At 43.8% G+C, this 16,911-nt stretch overlaps 2 protein-coding genes across 2 annotated transcripts in view; one reads left to right on the plus strand and one right to left on the minus strand.

The window, feature by feature from the left end:
- COL4A6 (collagen type IV alpha 6 chain) overlaps positions 1-986 on the minus strand; it is a 145,671-nt gene extending 144,685 nt beyond the window's left edge. Inside the window, exons 1-2 of the mRNA XM_076347367.1 lie at positions 925-986; positions 795-843 (exon numbers count right to left, since the gene is read on the minus strand). Coding sequence (XP_076203482.1) covers positions 795-843; positions 925-971 — 96 coding nt within the window. The 5' untranslated portion in view covers positions 972-986. The remainder of the gene's footprint in view (positions 1-794; positions 844-924) is intronic.
- An 894-nt stretch (positions 987-1,880) lies between these two features.
- The window catches only part of COL4A5 (collagen type IV alpha 5 chain), an 88,035-nt gene continuing 73,004 nt past the window's right edge, over positions 1,881-16,911 (plus strand). Inside the window, exon 1 of the mRNA XM_076347369.1 lies at positions 1,881-2,065. Within this exon, the coding sequence (XP_076203484.1) occupies positions 1,973-2,065 (93 nt within the window). The 5' untranslated portion in view covers positions 1,881-1,972. The remainder of the gene's footprint in view (positions 2,066-16,911) is intronic.

Genomic DNA, 16,911 nt, shown 5'->3' on the forward strand with positions numbered 1-16,911 from the left:
CAAAAGAGATTTTTTTTTAACTGCTGACTGTACATCAGTTGGACACTTAATTTAGGCTACAGATTTTCCAAAGGACTCTTTTATTCACTACAGTTGAGTGGGCTAACAATTTCAACATCCCAGTTGCAGAAAATGTATTACAACACAAAAAAAAAAAGAAAAACTGTGAACGTTTAAAAAGCCTGCAATCCCTTACTAACCTGTTTAAACATTAATTAGGAACAGCAAGAGAAAAATCTGTGTTTATGTCATAAAATTGTCAGACTGACAGGTCATAAAGTCATTGCTTCTGTATGCCAACTTGCAATTTAAAACACATTTACTAATTCATAGTCATGAACCTTGATACAACACTTAAGAGCTTAATCCTTCCGTTTCTCACATCACTTTTACTTAGTTAGGAGGTGTTCTGGGTTGGATCCTTTGCGAGCAAAGATCTAAAGGGTCAGCTTTTAACAGAAAGGTTTGAGAAGAGGCTAAAATAGAATGAACGGCAGTCAGGTGCCGAGAGAGATACTGATCATCCTTTCAGACAGAAAAAGCTGTTACGCTGAGTACAGATGGTCTTTCACCCCAGCGTACTTTGCAAAAACTAATCAAAGTCGAGCAGACGAAAGGCACAAAGGAACTCCGGAGCAGAGGTGTACGGCAATTAAAAAAAACCACCCACATCTTTCTGAGAGGGGCGGGAGGGTGTCTGTTTTCCGGCCGAAGGATGCCCAAACCCCGACAGGTTTGACTAGGCACGTCCACCTCCAGCGAGGCACAGGCGCGGCCGGGACCTGCACACTTACCCCATTCGCTAGCTCCGCGCCCAGGCAGAGGAGCACCAGCACCAGCACCCTGCAGGGAGGCAAAGGGACAGAGTCACCCGCGGGGCCGAGGGGCACCGCGGGGAGGGGGCCGCCGCGCCTCGGCACTCACCCTGCGCGCCCCGCGGCCGGCGGGGCAGGGGCGCAGCCGCGGCCCATGCTTCAGGCAGCCTGCAGGGAAGGCGGAGAGGACGCAGCCTGGTTACGCGCCGCCGCTCCCACGAGGGCACCGGCTCCGCGCCGCCGGAGGAAGAGGAGGGCCCGCCGCTGTCACTCAGGGCGGGCAGGCCCCCTGCGCGGCGGCGGGCCGGGCACGGCGGCGGCCGTCGCCGCCGCTCACCTCTGCGGTGCGGCCGCTGCGCCGGCTCCTCCCCCCCCCCTACGACGGAGGACCGAGGGTGCCTCGCCCTGGGGGAGCGGTCGGGCCGGCCTCGCCGGCGCTGCCCGCTCGGGGTCGGTCACCGCTCGCTTCCCGCCGCTTCGCCGCGGCGCCCCGGCCCCCTCAGGGCGCCCGCCGCCTTCCGCTCCCCACGCCGGTGCGCGCCGCACCGTGCCAGAGCGTGCCCGGGCAGAAAGTTTGCGCGGTCTTCGCCGAGGCGTCGCACCTGAGCAGAGCCGGGCGGGGCGGGACGGGACGGGACTGAACCGGGCAAGCCGCGCCGGGCGCCCCTCGCAGCCCCACACCCCGCCGCCCGCCCCTCCTGAGGTGCGACCCGGCACTGCCAACAGCTCCCCCTGCCCTCACACACCGAGGTGCCTCCGCCGGAGAAAATAGTCCGGGGTCCACCAGCTGCCCGCCCGGTGGAGGTACGGGGCGGGGAGAGGCAGGCGCCCGCCCTTCGAGCCGACAAAACCCCGGCGCCCAGAAGGAAGGGTGGCGGCGGGGAATCACAGCCCCCTCAGAGTGGGGCGGCAGCGCTCCCTGCCCCACACGCGCGCACCCTCCTCCGCCGCCGGCCACCCGCCCGCCCACGGTGCGGATGAATACTGTGGGGCAAGTAGTCCCGGGAGGACTTGAGCCGGGAGAAGCGGGCGAGTGCGGCAGAGGGGCGGGCGCTGGCGTTGGGGCGGCCGGCGGGAGCCGCCTGGAGGGAGCCGCGCTGCCCCGCCGGGCTATGCCCGCGCCGCAGGGCCAGCTCCGGAGCTCCTGAGAGGGCAGGATGGAGCCGCGGTGGCGGAGCCGCAGCCTGGCTGCCGGCTGCCTGGTGCTGCTGCTGCTGGGGTGCTGGGGGCCGGAGGAGGCGGTAGCGGCGGTGAGTGCGGGGCGCCCTCCTTGTTCTCCTCAGGCACTGCCTGGCGCCGCTGTCCCTGCTGGGCGCGGCGGCAGTGCAGAGCCTCGGGGGGAGCTTTCGAGCCCCTTCAAAAATGGGGTGGCTGAGGGTGGGCTCCCTGGTGGCCGCCAGCCGCGCTAGGGCTGAGGGGGCTGCGGCGGGCCGCGGCCCCTGACAGGAGCCCGGCGGCGCTCTCCGCCGCGGGGCCGGCGGGCGGGCGGGGGTCGGCGGCGCGAGTCTGGGCCGCGCGCGGGAGGGTCTCTCGCCTCGCTGCCCTCAGGTGTCGGGGGCTGCTGGTCAGCCCCTTTCCGGGCCGTGCCCTCCCCCGACAAAGGGTCCTCGGCGCTGCCGGCGTCGGACCGGCTCTCCGCGGTACCCGCGTGCCGTTGGCACGTCTGGGTTCGCCGGCGGCTGTGGGGAGGCAGGAGGGAGCGTGAGTGCGAGGCGGGGGGAAGCCCGGGTGAGCTTTGTGTGTGCTCTGAACCCGCTGTTCCTCCAGGACAAAGGAGGAAAAAATCCCTCCCTCCCCTCCCAAAGGACCTTCGTGAAGAGGTGTCTGAGCTCTTGCCAGTGAGCCTTCACCTGCATCTGTAAGTCACACCTGGACGTGGCAGGGAGTTGGAGGCTTGCGGGCACGGTTTGCCGGAGGACTACGCCTCAGACTGTGATTTGGTTTTTCTGAGGGTTGTATTTCTGCTTTCTTAAAACCCAAGTTGAGATGCTAGCAGAGGTGGTAGATGCGTGCAGTGTTGCAGAGGGTGCACAGTAGGTGGCCTGGAGAAGAATTTTGTTTTCCCTCTTTGGGAGAGGGGTGCTATCCCCGTTTCCCTGGAGTGGCTGGGCCTTGAGACTGAGGGGAGGGAGAGGTGATCACTAGCTTCCTGTTTCAAGGTACTTGGCTAAGACCTTCAGCTGTTAACAAGTGGTGAAATTAACTAAAAGGCTCATACTTTAACATGGGTTAACTTCAGATTTTTACAATCCCTTCCTCTGGCCGTTAACTTTTTTTAAGTTTACTTGGCAGGGAAAATGAATCCAGATTTCTGTTGCTTGGGGTTACTCTCTAGTTGAAAAATCACAGTATCTTATGGTAATAGGTGTAGAATACCTTTCTGCTACACCACCACCCTCCCCCCCCTCCAATTTTGTAGGTAGAACTGACAAAATCTTATTTGTCTTGAACTCTCCTTTGAAGTGCGTTCCTTTACAGTGAAACTTTGTAGACCTTTCATCTGCCCTTCCAAAAAGCAAAGACCAACCATAATAGACTCCCTTCTTCTTCCTCTACCCCTCCTTTTTACCATGCCCAGGTGTGTACCCAAGTGTAAGTTATACTAGTGTGCCACCAGTGCTTACTGATTTGGAGAACTGCTTGTCTTCATATTGTCCATAATACTAGTTCTGCTGCTGTTAAGTACCACCTCACCCCAGGCTACCTCCCATAACTTTCACCCCAAAAGAAGGATCCGGTTAGTCCCACCTACAGGACTTCACTGCTTTCACAGGTGGGGTTGAAGATGAGGAGGTTTGTCTATATAAATGTGTCCCCTTTCTTTCTTCAGGAAAGTGCCCAAGCAGAGTTTCGTGTGTGCGATTGATGGGAATCTGTGCGGCCCAGGAAGGGGACTGTGCTGGGCTGACCCTGTAGGCAGTCCTCTGCCTCGGGAGAAATGGAGAAAGGAGAAAAGACAATGGTGGAGTTTCTGGTTCTCAACGCCACCTTGTGCTACAGCCTCATCCTTTTAGGATGAGTCCCCCTGGGGATTTACTACCCCACAGTAAGATGAGATTAACTGAAGACCCAAGGGCTAGTGGGGGTGGGGAAAAGAGACACACCTCTGTTCCAACCTATGTAAGTCCCACTGACATTTTGTCAGAAGGGTCTAATGGTTTCTCAATACTTCGGTGTTCTGATGTCCTCGAATCTCCCGTGATGATAACACTGAATGATGCTGATCCTTATTAATGAGGATGAGCATTTTATTCTCATTGTCAGAAAGGGCTGAATTAACACTGTAGCAGTATGCTTGATACACGCTGTATCTTCTGTGAATTTTGTTTTGGGGCCTTGTGTCAGAATCCTCCCCCTTCCCCCAGTAGGCTAAATCCAGTGGGATGAGTTCAAGTCATTCTGGTGTCCTTATTAATCTCTGAAATTGTTACTCAACCTCATTATACACACTTCAAATGCAAAAGTCATACTTTCTTTGCTCGAGATTGATCACATAGCCGTACACACTGTTTGAACAGTTAGAAGGTGACAGAATGTAGTTGAGGGTCATCTGCCAATGTGGACATCGTAGGGAAATCCCAATGACTTGTTAAAAAAAAAAAAATAAAATTGCCAAAACCTCATACTCAAGTAAGGATGAATTTCATTGTTCAGATTTTATTGCTGGGTTTCCATAGCCCATTGTCTAAACTTGGTGAGTAGTATATGGATCATGCTATGCGCTCTTGTGCAGACTCATTGTGCAGACTCATTGTTGATGTAGAAGGAAGGGTGTAACTGCTGATGAACAGTGTAAAAGTAGCTGGGAGTCTGAGAATGGTCTTACTTTAGAGTGAGAGGATGAGTGAGGTAGAAGATGGTGTCATCGGTGCATGGAGTGATTTCAAGTTACAGTATAAAAAAAGGTGCTTATTTGCTGTATGCTTTCATTAGAGGATATGAGTGCTTATAATGTATGTTAAGGGACAATATTATTGCTTAAGTGGCCTGGTGTTTTTAATATAAATCACATACATGTATATAAGCCAATTAGCTCTTCCTATAAGCAGAATTTTTTTCCTCTCCTAGCAGGCTTACACTTGCACTGTGTTATAGCAAAGTGATTGCAAGTTGTGACTGGGAAATCTATTTAATTAAAGAACATAGATGGACTAGATTCTTGAATTGTGCTAATCTGTGAAACTCACTTGAAGTTAGTGACTCTCTATTGGTTTATATTGAAAAAAGTTTCCCTTGTAGTTAAGGTCTAGGCTTTTAGAGTGTAAATAGACTTTGTCAGCCCAAAAATTATTAAAAATGAAGTAACTTCTGCAATGTCTTTTTTTCTTTGCCTTCTGTTATAACTCCAGTTTGACTGAAAGTGTAGGGATTAAAACAATAGTTCAAATATGGTAAGGCAGGCTGTCAAGATGGGTGTCATTTGTGTTTAAGAAATTAATGTATTATTCATGAAAATTCTCTAAGTTTAGTTGAGGTTTTTTTTCCTTTCAGAGGTTACCATGTATATGTGCTACCATGTCATTAATTATAATGTACTTGATTAATATGGTTAATTTGTAAATGATGGTCATCTGTGTTTCTCTTGTCCTAACTATTTTATCATCATAGTAGTGGTGGTTGTTATTATTTCCCATTTCATAACTGGCTGTGGCTCTTTCTAGTTACGAAAGCTAGGTCTGTAAAAGCAGGAAGAAATGGATGCTGGCTTTTAGGATTCAAAAAGTATTTCATCCTGAAACTCTGTGGATGTGTCTTGATTAGTCGTGCACAAGACACTCTGTTTCATAACATCAAGGCTCAAGCCCTCCCACTTGCAACTTATCATTTGTCATGTGTTTGGCTTTTGACCTTTCATGGCTCTTAAAGATATATAGTAAAAGTTGTATCTCAAGATGTGTTCTGGCACATACTAAAACACAAACAAATCAAAGGAATCCTGAATGAAACCTAATATAAGAGCCATTTGGACCATAATAGGATCTTTTGTGGCTATGCATACAAAATCGTTATGTATCTTACTCAGTTTTTCCACATGATGGAAATAGACTGATAGTTCAGTGGAAACTTCTAGGCTTTAATTTTCCTGGTCATGAATTAATCTACTCACTGAAAGCAATTATCTAAGTCACTTACCCTTTTTTAAAGTAGAAAGGGAAACTTTCCTAGGACAAAGTGTTACTTAATTTATTGAACAGCAAATGTAAATTTACATAGTGATCTTTTTCTACTATGAATAAGCAATAATGCTTACCGTAACGCAATTAGTTGCTGTTGGTTTTACTAGAACATGTGGAAGCTTTTCTATATTACAAAACAACTGAAATCAGTAAGAACATCCCAACAAATCTAATAGGCATATTTTCTATCTGGGGCAAAGTGCAGTAAGGCATCTGTTCTGCACGTACAGTGAAGATGTATTGTGCATTTTTACCTTTCATTCACTTAAATTAAAATGCTTCCTTCTCTAATTGCACTGATTGTGTAAACTCTCCACTGATATTACCACATAACAAGATATCTAGATAACACTCACTTATACGTTCTAGGAATAGTATTACGCAAGCGTACTGAACAGAAAGCAGCCTCTGCCAGTAATGATAATACCAGACAAATTGCTTTCAATGAAGGTGCTTTTTGCTTATCCGTTTCATAAGGCTGTATGGACTCAGTAATGTTTAAAACCACTGGGGTGCTTTTAAGTTCTTGCTATATGCAGTGTTTGGCTGTCTGATGTTGACTGCAGACTTTTCTGTGCTGTTAACCATCTCTTCTCAAGAGTACCTAAAAAAAACTTGTTCAAAAGGTATAGTGCTGGTACAGTTTTAAGGATCCTTAAGTAGTATCCTTTACCCTCCTATGAAGAGTTAGCAATGCAATTAAACCTTATTAAGTATCATTGGTACAGTGCAGCTTCTGAAAAAGGAAATGTGCTGAGCATCCTGGTTATGTAATTGCTAAGTGTGTGGTATGTGGAGAAAAACTTCAATGTAATGTGAAATTATCAACAGAATAAACATAGCTGAGCTGAAGAAGAAAGGGTCCCGTTATAAAAAAGAATTCTAATGCTTATTTAAAAAAAAACTGCTGTGCAGTTCTCTCAATTCTTTCTTGCAGAGCTTAAGTCTTTCCTGGAGAACTTGTTGTGAGGAGATGCAAGAAGCAAAAACTGGGGGATGTGATCTTTAATTTTAGGAGAGATGGATATTGGGCAATTAGATAATTGTGAAGCTATATTGCAAATGAAACTTTTTAGCATAAACTTGTTAATGCTTTTAGTCTCTCTCCCTCTAAACGGCATGATACTTAAACTGTAATGTATTAATAGACATATCTTTAGTCTGCTTGGAAAAGATTTGATATTGTGTGACTCTCATTTATGAAACTCTGCATCTCTGTTGCCATGATTTGAGTGAGGGGCTGGACTAAATAACCTCCTGAGGCGCCTTCCAGCCTGAATTATCCTATAAGTCTAGAATTATGCGAGAGTACAGTCGTGCTCCTAGGTATACTTTCTGTTAAGACAACTTACATATCCTGTAGTCAAAAATTAATCATAATTGTGTAGTTAAATTGTGAGTGGGAAGGTTCATATTTAAGTAGACGCTTTTTTTAGTTGCAACTAGTCAAGAAGCCATCTCTTAAGCTGTCAGCACAGCAGCATTCAGGATTTTAATTTTGTATTCTTTTGTGGAGGGTGTCTTATGCAGTGTGTGTTTGTATATGTATTATTCTGTTGTAATAGAACAAAAGAAAAATAAATTGTAGTGGCAATATTGACAGTGAGGTTTTTTCCACCTGAAGTGTGTGTTTTAGGACTCGGAGAGGAACTCTAAAGCTATGGATTTCAGCTGACTCGAAGGCGATAGCCTTCAAGGCTCTTGGTTATTGCAACTCTGTTGTTGGATTTCTGTCTTTGTCCCCTTCTTCAATTTGGAGGGGAAGGAAAATAGTTTAGTCTCATCTGTATTTTGTTTCTTTTACATAATCTCTACGGAGAATTTGAAATTAAACTCTGACACTTTATCTCGTCTCTCTCCTGGCACTGTAAAAGGCATCTGTGTGCAACGCACTTAAACTAGAACCAAAAATAAAATAGCTATTATCTACAAAATTATTCTTTTTATTGAGCCATATAGCTAGACCTGCAAAACTGTCCTACTGTAGTCTAATGTGACCCCACTGTGTGCTAGATAAGCTTTGCTACTGCAGCTCTGCTGAAACCCCTGCTTTCTCTCCTCTTAACTTTTCCTGAGATAAGCAAAGCTCTATTCACTTCCCTGGCTGAAAACAGGCTAGTAAGTCTTTCTGCCAGTGTCTGTATCTGTCAGGACTTTCTGCTGAAATATATGAAACATGTTGGAAAGTGTGTTTATTCTAGGATTGACTTTAGTTATTATCAATGTGAGTCTTAGTTTTAAACCACACCATTAACTTAGAGAAAGATATTTATGCTGTACTGCTTCCTAGGGAGTTTGGATGCTTTTAGAAACCAGACTTATACAACCCTTAGTTGCAGCTGAGGTGTATGTATGTGGCAGACACCCTTTCTCTAGAAGGAACAGCAAGCATGGAGGAAATCCTTGGTTTGTGTTAAAATGCTTTACTGGTATGAAACTAGGACTTTCATCTCTCTCCATCTCTTTCTCTATTGTAACAGTTGTGTCTCACCTCCTTGTGTTTTATTTGGAGATGTAGTTATGGTAGATGAGATCACCTTATTGGCTCTGGTAGACAGAATTTGAAGGCTGACTGGTCTGCATGGGCCTCTTGCATGAGGTTAAGGTAAGATGCTGCTGACTGCTTCACAGACTCACTTGGGAGCCATGGCAAGTAATCAGCAGAGCTATATCGGAATGGTTTCATTTAAGAGTTTGAGACTGTAGAGCTGTTTGTGATAAAGGTAAAGCTTTATAGAGATCCTTCAGCTCAGAGTGTTTTAGGAACTACTGCTGTAAGTTACATAAGTTACAATATCTTTTTAGTACTTTTATATAGAAAATTAAGCAGAACTACACAGACTTTCCTTTCTAGCTTAATTTTCAGTTTGACTAACTGCCTTTTTGTGTGGTTACTGGGCTAGACAAAAATACAAGAACCTTAATGTGCTAAACATAAAATTTGGCTCTATTTGGCAACTGTAGTGATAAAGTGAAGCAACTTGCCAACATTTGTATTGAGAGAAAGGCTGTGAGCTTTGAACATCAACACTGTGTGTTTTGGGTTTTTTTTTCTCGTTGGTTTTTGACAGACTCCTGTTTCCACTTAAAGTCTTTTGGGAACTTCAAGTATCTTAGAGGATTGGCAGCACTGAGTTGAAGTGCAGAAGCTTGTAGATGGTGTCAGAGATGTTGCATTTTATATTTTGTAACCTGAGTTACCCATATGCTGTCTATAACTGGTAGTTATGTGTCTGGGAAGTCAAAGCCTTCTATTCATCTTGTAGCACCTTCTCAGATACAAATTAGGTTTCTTATACATAAACATGGGCACTGGTAATAGGTATTAGTATGTTGGATTTAATATAGTAAAGTGGAATTTGTATCCTTCTGTGAACAGGAGGAAATAAGATAACCGAGTTTCTCTTGCGACTCAAAACTTAAGAAAAAACCCTGAGCACTTGATAACAGCGAGTTTTGAATGATGTTTCAAGTCATTAGTAAGGTGTTTGGAATAATCGGTTGCCTGGGTTTCATTCCCAGCTTCTGATCTGGGAAGGCCATCTCTTTCTACCCTGTTACTCTGCCTACTTAAGAGCCTCTGAAACTCTTGTGAGAAGGGTGCTGGTTTTTTTGCTTGCCTATGATGCTATAGGCTGCCAATCTTTTTTCCCTGTTATCAACTCCTTCATGCTGTTCTTATAGTAGGAATTTTCTACTTTTCTGTCTTAATCTAGAAAGACGTCGCTTATGCTTCTTAATTTGTATACTAGTATAAACAGTGTGATGCAAAAATGGTGACTTGGAATCCAGGACTACTTAAGACCAGTGCCAGATACATTTTTTCATTCAACTGTGGACTTACAGGTCCTACTATTTTAATAACTACCTGTTGCTAAACAAATTAACTTTACATTAAACGCTTTCTGGCAGTGTTTCTCATCTCCATGTGTTGAAAAAAGTTCTGAGTCCAAATACTTCACCTCTATCTTAAACACTGTTTTCTTTGCTGTTTTCCTGGTAGTCATACTCTTGTCCTTTCCCTATTTTTTTAATCAAGCTGGGGAAATTGAGTGATGATTTTGATGATATCTACTGGGCTTCTTGGTATTTCTCCAGTACTCTGAAAAATGTCAAAAGTTTACAGTATATTCAGAATAGTTAATTGTATTACTGTCCATTCTGGTTCCTAGCCTCTTTAACTCCTGCATTCTGGGTGAAAATATAACAAGCATTAGTTATTAATTACATAAAGCTGCCAAGCTTAAGCAACCATTAATTCAACACTTGCATTTGATTTTTTTTTTTGGCTTCACCTTGTTAGCAGTGAAGAGGAAGAAATATATTGACAACTCGTGAAGAAGAGACTATCTAGCATCAGTCTGTGTCTACTAAATACAGCATTGATTCTTCAGAAGCAAATCTTTCTCTTTATGCGCTTAAATCTTGCAGGTGTCCGACAGAGAGGAAGAAAATGACCACCCTGGGCAATGAACTGCACTCTTTCTAGACCTTGAATTAAAGTACCAATTATTAAAAACCACAATTAAATGGCTTTACTTAAAGCAATAAAAACTAATGTGACCTGCAGGCAAGGCTAGACAAGCCTTCAGCTCCCAGAAATTTGATTTCCTGACAAGAAATGCCACTGCAAAACAATGTTTGGCTGAAGGAGCTTATGAACTCAGTTTAAAAACCTTTTAAAAATAATCCTTTTTATGGGGCAGTGATTTTTCTTGAGTCAACTTACTTTGAACAAACCTGTTACACAGAATGACAGCAGAAGCCATTGTTTCTGAAAGGCAAAGTAACTTCTAGCTGTCATTCAGACAACGTGAATTGACTTAATCAGAGAAAATACTTATTCTGAATTAGTTTAAGAACACTTCTCTTGTATTTAAAGGGCAAAGGTATTCAGAAGGAAAAGGAGGCTTCTTCGCTGGACTGAAAAATGAGAATTTATGTTGGACGACTTGTATCTGTTTTCATCCAGTCACTGGATGTGTAGTCAGACATGAGGACGAAACCTTGAGATTTCTGCAAAACCATTATTTTTTAAATTCTTAAGTCATTAAATATTTAAAACAACAAGGAGAAAAATCTAGAGACAATGAGAAAAATTGCAAGGCTCAAGTGTTTTTTGTTTTGATAGTCAGCTTAACTTCCAATATTCATTCAGCCCTTTCTTAATGGGGAAAGTAGTGCCATGAAAACCTCTAGAAGCCTGTGCCCAGAGTCTGCCCAGGCAAACAGTGCAAATATCGATACAAAAATTGGTATTTGTGTGGGTGGGGTTTTTCTTGTATTTTTGACTGAAGGGAAAGTGTATATGTAGTGTCGTTTTGTTTCTGATTCAGAATACTTATGGAAACTTCTTGGCAATAGAATTGGGGACGCTCCTCCACACATGCGCACACAAGCGCGCACATGCACAAAAATCTTGAAAGTATCTTTTTGTTTCTAAAAGCTTTCAAACTCTTAAAGCAATAGTAGTAGCAAAGTGTTAAAACTTCTATGTCTAAAGTATGAATTTTTGTATCCTAAGTGAACCTAGAAAATTCCTTAACTTTAGACTTGAATGAGAAAATGCTTGTTGACAGGTCTAGTCATGCTCAGAAAAACGTGTATTTTTAGAACATCAGTATACTGTACCTAAGATTGAGAATAATCAGGTCTCCTTAAAGAACCTTACATTGCTAATATAGCACAGAAGTAATTGTGGAGGAACAGCACAGCCAGTCATGGCAGTGACAGAAATAGTGTTACTTTTTCTTCTTCTTTTTAGACAGCCAGACTAAGCAAATGTGTTTAACATCAATAAGATGATGGATCACTGTGAATGTATTGTCCTAAACTTCATTGTAAGCTTTTCAGTGACTTTCTTGTCTTGATGGCAGAAAAGAGTATGTTGATAATTTTGGTAGAAGATTATTTAAAATAGCAAGGAAGCCCTTGTGCTTTCTGGTGTTGTTCAGGAACGTACCAGAGACAAACTCTTAAGTTACCAAACACTGATCCTGAAATGAAATAAATACTGTATTATTGCCAGTTGCTAAAAGGGTTCAGAGGACAAATATACAAGGTGGATGTTAAAGTGTAAAGATGAATTTCTGAATGCTAAACATTACAAACTGATAATGAAGTCTGGACAAATATTCTTCAGTCATGCAAGATTTTGCTGCACTTGAACAGCAGTTTTCACTGGTTGTCATAAATATGCTGCCTAAGAAGCTTCAGTTACTTGCCTCAGAACACTGTCATGCTGTCTCCTGGGAGAAGAAAACTCCTGTCCAATCCAGTGCGTATATTTGAAAAGCTGTAATCTTTGGACAAATTTCTCTAGCTTTTTGGCTCCCTGCTTCAGACCAAGCATTTTATTTCATGTTTCATACTGTGACAACAGATACTGATCAAATGTTTGACATACTTGATATCTGAGATGTGCGCTACAGTTGTACCTTGGTAGTTCTTTCAGTACTGATTCTGTATTCCATTCAGCTTTGCAGAGCTGGAGACTTTTAGTAACTTTACTGTCTTCTCCTATGCTTGACTGGAGAGAGTAAGCATTGAAAACTGTATTGGGTTTGTGTGGCGAGGTTTTGGTAGCGGGGGGGGAATGGCTACAGGGGTGGCTTCTGTGAGAAGGTGCCAGAAGCTTCCCCCATGCCCTTGTCTGATAGAGCCAATGCCAGCCAGCTCCAAGACGGACCCACCGCTGGCCAAGGCTGAGCCAGTCAGTGACAGTGTTAGTGCCTCTGTGATAACATATTTAAGAAGGGGGGGGAAAAAAACTGTGCAACAGCAATTGCAGCTGGAGAGAGGAGTGAGAACATGTGAGAACAGCAGCTCTGCAGACACCAAGGTCAGTGAAGAAGGAGGGGCAGGAGGTGCTCCAGGCACCAGAGCAGAGATTCCCCTGCAGCCCGGGGCGAAGACCATGGTGAGGCAGGCTGTCCCCCTGCAGCCCATGGAGGTCCACGGTGGAGCAGATACCCACCTGCAGCCTTTGGAGGACCCCATGCCAAAGCAGGTGGATGTGCCCGAAGGAGGCTGTGACCCCGTGGAGAGCCTGCACTGGAGCAGGCTCCTGGCAGGACCTGTGGACCCGTGGAGAGAGGAGCCCATACTGGAGCAGTTTTGCTGGCAGGACTTGTGACCCCGTGGGGGACCCACACTGGAGCAGTCTGTTCCTGAAGGACTGCACCCCGTGGAAAGGACCCACACTAGAGCAGTTCATGAAGAACTGCAGCCTGTGGGAAGGACTCACGTTGGAGAAGTTCATGGAGAACTGTCTCCTGTGGGAGGGCCCCCATGCTGGAGCAGGGGAAGAGTGTGAGGAGTCCTCCCCCTGAGGAGGAAGGAGTGGCAGAAACAATGTGTGATGAGCTGACTGCAACCCCCATTCCCCATCCCCCTGCACTGCTCAGGTGGAGGAGGTAGAGAAATTGGGAGTGAAAATGAGCCCAGGAAGAAGGGAGGGGTGGGGGGGAAGGTGTTTTTAAGATTTGTTTTTATTTCTTATTATCCTACTCAAACTTTTGATTGGTAATAAATTAAATTATTTTCCTTGAGTTGAGTCTGTTTTGCCCATGACAGTAATTGGTGAGTGATCTCCCTGTCCTTACCTCGACCCATGAGCCTTTTGTTATATTTTCTCTCCCCTGTCCAGTTGAGGAGGGGGAGTGATAGAGTGGATTGTTGGGCACTTGGTGTCTGGCCAAAGTTAACCCACCGCAAAACCATTGTTGGATTTAACTCTCTGAATACTTTTACTTAAATGTAGAGAACAAAATTAAAAAGTGCTAAAATTGCAAGCTTGTCATTTATTGTGGAATCATAGAAAAACTTAGACTGTAAATATAATCCTCCTGCTCTGGAGGCTAGATTAGGTGACCTCTTGCTCAAAGCAGAGCTGCCTTCAAAGTTCTGTATTTGTTCTTCTGATAGTTGCAGACTAAAAGGGCATTGCAACAGTATCTTCTATTCCAAAACTTGCTTGTTGTAGGAATACAGTTAAAACTTTGTGGAAATGCTCCATATTGAGTGCTTGTAATTAATCTACTGGTTACCACAGAATGCAGAGCATATATCACAAATTTGCAGCAGGTTATTTTCTTGGCATATGTTCAGCTCCAAATAGCACTTGTGGGAGTTGGTATACTCCCTGAAACAGGGTGCCTTGGGGAACACTTTCCCCTAGAGAAAGTGACTTTCTGTTTTGGAATGTGTATAAATGCCGGGGGCTGTTTCTTACTCCTGCCAAGCTTCAGACTGAACTGCATCTCGAGTTTTAATAATACTTGAGGGCTATTTCCTATGGATGGATCTCCTCACTTTAATTATTGTGATCAGGTGTTGGAATCATGTGTGCTCTCTCCTTGCCTACTTCCACTTTTTTTAAACGGACAGTATTTTAGTGCAATGTTGCAAGGAAGACAGCTTACTGACATCCTCAGACATGGTCAGAGAATCACCTTAACAAGATACTTTAGGTTAGATATGATTAACTTGCTACTGACTAACCTCCAGAGAGTGACTGTGAATAAAATCAATTGCTTGAGAAAGCAATAACTAAATTTACATGTGTCAAAGCAAGGCGAAGCTTAATGCTACTGCTGAAGGCTTCCTCCCTTCCCAAAACAAATAGTACTTAACTATTTACACTGCACCCATTGAAAGTGACACTTTGCTTGCAAGTTTTAAGTGGATGGTATCTCTCTAACTATTTTGAAAAAGAAATATTTGGTTTACACATTTTAATTTGTGTCTTTACTAAAGCACTATGATAGATTTTTTTTTTTTAATGTACTCATATTCTACTGAAATGTTTTTAGTACTGAACCTCTCAGGAGGAAATACTCTGTTGTGACTGTTTCTTAAAAAAATCTTCTTATGGTATGGGGGCAATAGAGACAAAATACAGAAGAAATTGTTATAAAGGCTTAGACATCAGCTTCTGTTTGAAACACAAATATAAAGCACGTTTCCTTTCCCTGTGCACCCCCTTCCTCTAGCGCTGATCAGATTTATTTTGCCTTTCCTACTACTGATACAAGGTTAATACTTAAAAAAAACTTGTTGGTTTTTCAATGCTTTTTGTACAGATCTTATCTATGGTCCTTTTAGCTAGTTCTTTGGCATGGGTTCAAAATTTTTTTTAATGTAGCAAGTCTCTGACAAGTGCAACTTAATTCTCAGGGCAGGCTTTCTGTTTAGAGATGATCAGTGCAAACCAAATGGAATGGTTCTCAGGATAATGTAATGTGTAGCTTCTGGATGTAATTTCTCTAGTGTAAGGGAATGAAATCTACTTCTTCTAATCAAGTTTGAGTATCTAATTCCAAGATCTGTGTGTGTTAGACAGGCTGATCTATTAGCACCAGCCTGCAGCTGTCTCTTCCAGCATTTTAAAGGCAGTAAAATACATTCAGACCCCCTTTTGCTTTGCCCCTGTGAAATAGTCTGTGGGAAATTACTATTGTGATCCTCCATATCACTATAAGGTCACTTTTTTCATAGCAAGGTGCACCTTGTTATGCAGCACCTCACTTGAAGTGATAGGTGCTCTAAGGAGACCCTGAGCTATTGCTAGCACATAGCCAGTGCATTAGTAAATGAACCCAAGAGGCTAACGCTGAGGGCTACTCTTTGTCTGCTGAAGTTAAGCATGTGAGTTCCTGAACAGGCATCTGAGAGCTCCCACTAAATATCCAACTTTTATCAGCTTTAGGGATTTCTGAACCCCTGTGGATACAAGAAGAAGAGGGCCTCCTGACTCATCAGGTCCTGATGCTCTATTCTTTTGGAAGTGCCTCTGACTTACAGGGTTAGGACAATGGCTTTGTCTTCATTGCTTCCTTGTTTAACTTGGCCCTCTTCAGTGCCACTTACTTCAACTTTGATTACGTGAGGCTGGAGAGTAGCTTTTTTTTTATTAGTATTGAGCAATACAGAGAAAGCGCTGCCCATAGCGCTATTAAAATGCGCATACAGAGTATGCTGATGCTACAGGCATAAACAAATGATAAAACAGCTTTTACTAGAAGAACCTTGGAGCTATGATACTTGGTCCAAGAACTGAAGGAGAATGGAGTTGATAATCACCTCCACCACAAAAAATCCCCCAGACACCCACCAAGCCTCAAGTGATTTAGGTCTTGTTCTGACAGTTAAGAGGGTGTGTACTTCTTTGGATAACATCTCAATGTGATATCACTGTTCACAGTCTCTATTCTTTAAGCAAGTATACATGCTAAAATCTTTGGTATTAATTGAGTGCTTTCAGTAGTTTCAAAATAGACCACAGTGGGGCTGGATTAATCCGAAATGCTGTTCTATTTTGTCTCTCCTTTCTCAGAGGAAGAAGTGGATGTCTGTTCTTGTGTGGTCTGCTTCATGCACTTGACACATGAAGGTGCAGTTTTCAGTGACAAATGAGTGACATCCATTAACAGGCCTCAGGATTTGATGCTTCCTCTGTTGCATATTGTATGGATGAAGGTGAGGAACAGGACATTTTCTAGGGAATTAGTCTGGAGCCTGTATCTTTATTTCATTTCCTTAACCAGGAAAGGATTAAAAACAGACTGCTAGAATGAGTGGTGTTATGACTGTATAATACTTGGCTTGCAAGCATATCTGAGGCTTACAAGTCTAGTTGACAGTTAGGTCTAGGTTTGTGTTACATTTGGACATGATTATAGAAAGTGGCAACATCTAACACCTGTCACTTGGGAAAGGTCCTAAATGACTAGTAAATCTTAACCTGTAATGAGTACCATATGGTGGTACTTATTTGCAGCTGGAAAAAATCAGGAAGCCCCAAGAGGCTAGTGATTAGAGACTTGTGTGTAAAATTCAAGTAAAACTGAGATTTCCTGAAAAGCAAAGTGGCTTACTGTATACTGCCACTGACTGAATGTCAGGTGCTTAATGCTTGT

Source organism: Aptenodytes patagonicus, chromosome 9 (assembly GCF_965638725.1).
Source record: "Aptenodytes patagonicus chromosome 9, bAptPat1.pri.cur, whole genome shotgun sequence".
NCBI classification, from domain to species: Eukaryota; Metazoa; Chordata; class Aves; order Sphenisciformes; family Spheniscidae; genus Aptenodytes; species Aptenodytes patagonicus.